Source organism: Hippopotamus amphibius, chromosome 3 (assembly GCF_030028045.1).
Source record: "Hippopotamus amphibius kiboko isolate mHipAmp2 chromosome 3, mHipAmp2.hap2, whole genome shotgun sequence".
Taxonomy (NCBI): Eukaryota; Metazoa; Chordata; class Mammalia; order Artiodactyla; family Hippopotamidae; genus Hippopotamus; species Hippopotamus amphibius.
Genome location: NC_080188.1, coordinates 132,654,018 through 132,660,534, shown reverse-complemented (window position 1 = coordinate 132,660,534; position 6,517 = coordinate 132,654,018). Strand labels below are relative to the sequence as shown.

Here is a 6,517-nt window from a genome sequence, read left to right as displayed (position 1 = left end):
ACTCAGACTGGAATTTAATCAGCATTTGAAATGAGGCAGATAGCTCTGTTGATAATGCTCTATGAATTTGCAACAAAACAGAGGCTTAGCGGTGTATCTTGGCACCATTCTTTAGATAAAGAGGTCCAGAATGCAAACCTGTGGACTAGCTGTCCTGCCATCCTCACCAAAACCCCCAACCAGGTAGAGCTGATCATTCCAAAGGCAGGTCCGATGGCCCATACGTTTTAGCCCATGGTCTGCACCGGGGAAGTGGAACCACAGAGAAGGAGACTTTCCTGTTGGGTAAGGGCAGAGGGTGGTTATTGAGGCAGTAGCACTTTGGCTCCCATGGGGCTCTTAACAGGACCAAGCCTTGCTCATTATTTTTCTCACTTGATTTGTGGGCCTCTTCAAAATTTAACATTCTGTGTATTCCTTTAACTTGTTCACTAATTCTTCCTCCTCCCCACCCCATTACTCCATCCTCTTTCTGTGGTCTTGGGGTTCTCCTATCTTCCCACCTTTTCCCTTTCTCAACCATTAAGCTGGCTCTCACTGGTATCATAGATGTAGAGGTCATTGCAGATGGTGTCTCTGGCTCTAGTCAGAGTTTCTCCACCAAACAGCACAGCAAAGGGCCCAACCACAGAACAGGAGTGATGCCGTAGTCCTCGAGGCCCCTGCCGGGACCCCTGCCCACCGCCCACGAGCCTTGCAAGCTGTTCCATCAAACCGGGGGCAACAGGTGGTTCCTCCTTGGGGGAGAGACAAAGGCCTGTCTGGAGGGATTTAGGCATCCCAATTTTAGCCCCCTTCCACCCTTAGCAAGATGTGAGTAGATAATACCTTAATCTTCCCGTGATTCCATTGCCCAGCTACTTCTGGTTCAGCTGAATTGCAGCCCCCAAAGAGCAATAACTGGTGACCTGGGCGGGGCCCAGAACTTTGCAGCAGGGCAGCGCAGTGACCTGAACGTGAGGCTGTGCGGCAGCCTTCTTCCTTATAGCTGTGAAATTCAGGCTTGAGTTCGGTTTTCTGGGAAATGTAAGAGCTGAACTTCCCCCCCCCCCCCCCCCCGCCAAGGATAGAAAGGAGACATGGGACTGTGCCAAACGTAGTAGTTCGTAGGTCGGTTGAGAGGAAGGGTAATATTGATAAGAGTGTTCAGCTATCTTAGACATGGAAGATTCCTGGGAGAGGAGGGTGCTAGGGAGAGCATGTTAGATAAATTGCCTGCGAAAATGCTTTTCCAGGGTGAAAGTGAAGGGAGCGTGAAAGGTTTAAGGCAAGGGGTGTCATACCAATAGGTGCGGGCGTCAGGGTCCAGCCTTAACGTGTAGATGCTTCCGTAACGACGCTGAGTGCGGGTCCCGCCCTCCCTGCCTGCCACCCGCAGCTCTCGGTCGGAGAGGCGGGTGCAGGTATGACTAGTGAGGCCGGCAGGGGGGCAGCTGCCGGGGGCGGGGGTCCACGCCTCCCACGCCCCGCGCTCCGTGTCCAGGGCGGCCACTGTGGCTAGGCGGCGTGACCCGTCCCAGCCGCCCACCACACAGAGCCAGCGCCCGCCCACCGGCGCCGCGTCGTGGTGGCTGCGCCTCGGGCCGCCCAGGGCTCCCACCCGCACGGCCTGGCCCCCAGCCGGGTCGAAGACCACTGTATCACTGCTCGGCTCTCTCGCTCCTCCGGCCAGGAGACCTCCCACCAAATAGAACCGTCCCCGCAGTTCGGTGCATGAATGGAAGGCTCGCGCCAGCAGCGGGTCCCACGCCACCGGCCGCCAGGTCCAGCCTGAGCCCCCTGGCCCGCCCCCCGCCCCCGCCATGGGCCCGGGAAGGGGCGGGCTGCAGGGCCGACGGCCCGGAGTGCCCCTACCAGGGGCCCAGGCTTCCCTGGAACCGCCCCCACAACGCTACCGGAAGCCCATCCGCGCCCGCACCTCAAGCCACTGGCTTCACTCCGCCTTCGCCCGGCAATCACTGCCGCGGCTGCAGCACGACCGCTGCAAACTGAAGGTCGCAAAGCACCGGTTACCGTGGAGACAGGAGACCTGGGTAGCCACAATGAATCAGACAGTGTTGTCACCATGGCGACAGGAGCTGTGCAAGGTCAATAAAAATCTTGAAAGACTGTTAAACTCGGAAAGTCCGAGAACGGCCATTTCCTCAGAAGGATTCCTGTTATCCAAGCTGCGAATTCACTTGGGACTATGACGTTTCAGGTGTAGGTATTGCTCTGCAGGGGTTGAGGAGAAACCATGTCCTTTTTGGCTTTGGCGTTTTGGGCGTTTTTCTGATTCGTTCTGCCCTCCCCAGGGATTGGAGATAAAAGTCAGTGGGGAGGCCGTGAAAGTGGACTAAGCACTGACCTGGGAGTCAGGAGACTTGGGTTCTGGTCCCAACTATATACCCTGACTCACAAAGTGATTATTTTTCTCTAGGCCTCTTCTTTCTCATTTATAAAATGTGCAGTTGGCTTATCCCTTAGGTGTCTTCCAGACCAAAGATCCGTGGTGAAGACTTGAAGGTCTTGACCTTTCCTCTCTGGCCACTAGAGGGTAGTAGAACCTAGTGTCTCAGGGCGCATCGTAGCGTGTGCGTGCGCGTGCGTGCGTGTGTGTGTGTGCGTGTGTGTTAGAGCGAGAGAGATTGGGTTGGGGTGAGGGGAAATACTTTAGGCATACTTGAACCTTGGAGAACTCACTATTGGGTCCTAGGAAGAGTGATTCCTTATTTCATCCTGTGTCATAAGCTCATACAGCAAAAGGAAATTGAGGTACTGTGGAATCTGGAACTCAGAATAAGGGCAGGGAGTTTCTCCTGATAAGATCCAGGGCAGAAGCTCTTAGCCTTAGAAGCTGGATGGGGGTGAAGGAGGGGAGGAGTGAGAAAAACAGGCTCCTGCCACTCCCCGGTATCTTTCTTTTATTCAAGCCAGGTCCCTGAGCTGCTGCTTAACTCTCCCTCCAAGACCCAGTGAAGAACGAAGAGGCCCAGATCTAAGCTGACTAACTTTAGCTACAGGTGAAAATGCAGACAGATTTCTACTCCCAGCGTAGCTGGGGTGGGACTGAAACAGCATGTATGTCCCCCAGGGCTGGGCTGTAAATAGGAGTGATGACTGCTTACTTTTGCCTTTGGTTTCTATACATCAACTTGATCCCCATCATGCCCAAGAAATTGAGGCCATAGAGAGTGGCTAGAGCTGCAGTAAGGCAGGATGTGTAATTCAGAGACAGCACAGCAGGGCTTTTCCCACTCCAGATCCTAACTCTTGGTCCTTAAAGAAAATAGCATGAGGAGGGTATGGGCAGGAAGGCACAGTTAGAGAGACTGGTAGGTACCAGGACCTGTTTCCCACCTATACCTTAAAGCCAGGACCTAGTAGTAGCTTTGAAAGTCTCTGCCCACCCAACTGTAGCTTTCCCTGATTTTGACAAAGAGGGTCCTCAGTTTTCCAGATCATGGTGAAAAAAAATCACTAACTTCTAACATCCTTGGCTGAAATCTGAAAGCCAATCTTTCCCCTAAGTCTTCTGACTGGCTAACCTCCCAGCTGCTGGATTCAGATCTGTCACACTCCTTTGATTTCAGCGAGGAGCTGCCTGGGGGGTGGTGTCATTTTGCTTTAACCGTATTGGCCTATGTGTCCATTTTAGGCTCTGGCTTTTGCTTAAGTCTTTGGCTGTTCTGCCAGACTCATTTTCAGCCTCTCCTGGATAGAACAGGGAACTCCCCACCCCAGGGGCCTTTCCAGCTCCTCTCTCCCAGCTTTGTTTTCCTTCTCCTCCCAGCTTCCACTCTGACTCTGAGTCCTCAGCAGTCCTCATCTCACTTCAACATGGAACCTGAACCTCACGTGCTCCTTGGCTGTTCCCACCCAGTTCTGTACCTCCTCCAGTTCCACCTAGTAGCTAGAGGTATCTATCCATTGCTGCTCCAAACATAGACCTAGGGGGAGGACTCCGACCTCCCCTGGTTAGTCTGAATTAAGCCCATATTTTGGAGGAGGCAGAAAAGAAACGGGGAGGAGAAGGGAAAGAAGCAGCAGCAGGAGAAAAGAGAGGAAGAAAATAAGCCACTTGTCTGACACACACTTGACACCTCAAGGCAGCATCTAAAGTGGTGTATAATGACCCTGTCAATGATGAAAACCTGAAAGTGACAGGGACAGCCTCTATCCAGGAGTGGGGGTGGGGCCGGTCATTCTGAGAGTCTCAGAATCTCCTGTGTGCTTGGTTTCCTCAGTTGGCTGTTTCTGGCAAGCCCAGGATCTCTGCAGCTCAGCTTCTTAGTCTTAGATGTCTGTTCTACCCCCTTGTCTCAAACCTTCACAAAATTTTAGTATGTCTTCTTCCCTTAACCTCATTTTCTGACCCCGGAACTATCCCTGGTTCTCAGCATTGTTCAGTACACACAGAAAGCCAACAATTGGACCCTAGGGGTCTTAGTCACACTCTCAAGACTCTCTCAATTCCCTCTGCCTACATCTCCAAGGCTGTCCTATCCTTCAGGCCGTCTCTCTGGCTCTTCCTTTATTGTCCTCTGACCTTTCTACATTTTTCCCACAGTTCATTCTGGCTAGTTGATTTCCTGGCCCCATGCCTTCTTGGCCCCAGTTCTGGCTCTTTGCTCTCAGCTTAGCCAGAATAAGGACATGGGCAAAGAGAAGGACAGAGGAATGACCAGGAAAAGAGACTTCAAGAGGCCAGATCTTGAGATGTGATTGAGACGTGAGCTGAAAGGAGTTTGAGAGAAAAGTGAAACTCTAAGCAGACTTGGGATGGAGGGGCGTGGGAATCAGGTGAGTTAGAGGATGGTGGAGCGGTGGGATAAGGATGGGGAAGAACTTGAGTTTTTGAGGGACATGGCGATACTGAGTAGGAAAGTATCAATGGGTCATTGTTGAATGCTGGAAATTTAGGGTGGAAGAGGGAAGTACCTGAGTGATCCCAGCAGTGGGCAAGTAGGCATCCAGAAATTTCTCTTTAGGCCTTTCTCTCTCTGTCTCAGATTTTGTCTCAGCTTCTTGTCTCTTTGAATTACCCCCCTTCAATAACTCCTGTGTGTGTGTTTCTCCCTCTCTGTATCTCTCTATCTCTACATTCCGACCTGTCTCACTGTGCCTTGAGGTCTCTCTCACCGATTCTACTTTGTGTTTCTCTCTCTGGATCTCTGCCCTTCTGTCCTCCCACCCTCTCTCTCCTGCTGAACAGAGCCAACCATCCGCAAGGAGCTTTGGCCAGGCTTCTCCCCTTTGGCTGTTTGCTAGAACCATAGAACCAGTTTGGGGTCCCTGGGCACAGTCACAGGGTATTGATTACTGATGAGAACTTCAGTGAGCTTCAACATGCAGGGCCTTTTCAGGGAGTAGGATTTCCCCACAGAGGTCTTTAGAGCATGGAGGCCTGGGCCCAGGGAGAGAAGCATGCTGGCACGGGGAGATTAGACTCCAGTCTTTGTTCCTCTACCCTTTCCTTATAGCCCATGGACCAATGCTTCCTGATCTCGCTAGTTATCACAGGCAGGGACTTGCTGTTTCTGGGTTTTTTTTTCCCTCAGATTTTTATTGGAGTATTATTGTTTTACAGTTTTGTGCAGTTTCCTCTGTACAACAAAGTGAATCGGCTGTATTTACACACATATCCCCATATCCCCTCCCTCTTGAGCCTCCCTCCCCTCTTCCCTAGCCCACCCCCGAGGTCATCACCAAGCATGGAGTTGCTCTCCCTATGTTATACTTGCTCTGTTTCTTGATCCCTAGCTCTTCTTTTATGCTACTTCTAGAATTGATGGAAAAATTGAGGTTCAGGAAGGCTTCACGGTGAGGCTGGAGGGCAGTTACTAGGAGTCCCTGCAAGGAAAGTGTGAAGTACGTCTTGGGATGTGTGGTGGAGATGCTCAGAAGGGAGTCAGGGGCATGCTCTACTCGGCTTCCACCTCTGCTTCTCCTGCAGACGGGGACTTACCACCTCCATCCTCAGCTCGAAGGCTCCCAACTTTACTATCTCTAGGACTGAAAATAGATGCAGGACAGGGTCCAAGTCTCTGAGTGCAGTGGGAGCAAGGCCAAGAACTAGTCCTGCTGCACTGGGGCTTTGGGGGTATCTTAGAACCTGAAGACGTGGCCCCTGCTGTCCAGGACCAGGCAGAGAGAGAGCACCGGGCCACTGCGCGTAGGGCTCCTCTGCAACTGCACCACGTCCTGGCCTCGGACCAGGGCAGCTACACCTGCCTGCTGAGTGCTAAGCACTGAGACTGGAAACAGGTGGAGCTGCAGGTCTGCGGTAATTTTGAGTTTAGTGTGGAGAGAAAGGAGGGGATTAGAGTTGACATGATGGAGAGGTGAATACCCCTCGACCATACAGAGGGACTCTGTTAACAAATTTCAAAAGAAAATCTACTCTCTTAATTACAAGAATCTCCAGATCCTACTAGTTCTTCTGATTTCCACCTCCTGCTTGTGTCCTCTCACCTTCTGCCCCTCAACTCTAATGTCTTCCCTCAGAGTCCCTTCAACCCTGGCCCTCTCCCCTCGG

The 6,517-nt window shown here is 52.1% G+C and overlaps 1 protein-coding gene across 3 annotated transcripts; it reads right to left on the bottom strand.

The window, feature by feature from the left end:
• Positions 1-3: 3 nt before the first annotated feature.
• Positions 4-1,993, bottom strand: KLHDC9 (kelch domain containing 9). Of its 3 annotated transcripts, none has more exons than XM_057725582.1 (4): positions 1,284-1,980; positions 829-988; positions 539-737; positions 4-278 (listed from the first exon to the last, which is right to left on the bottom strand). In XM_057725582.1, the coding sequence occupies exons 1-4, from the start codon at positions 1,802-1,804 to the stop codon at positions 112-114; spliced, it is 1,047 nt and encodes a 348-aa protein (XP_057581565.1). In that variant the 5' UTR covers positions 1,805-1,980; the 3' UTR covers positions 4-111. The 3 variants fall into 3 exon arrangements, with proteins under 3 accessions (XP_057581565.1, XP_057581566.1, XP_057581567.1); XM_057725583.1 differs by having other exon boundaries at positions 147-278; positions 504-737; positions 1,284-1,984; XM_057725584.1 differs by lacking the exon at positions 4-278 and having other exon boundaries at positions 583-754; positions 824-988; positions 1,284-1,993.
• Between the last annotated feature and the right edge of the window lie 4,524 nt (positions 1,994-6,517).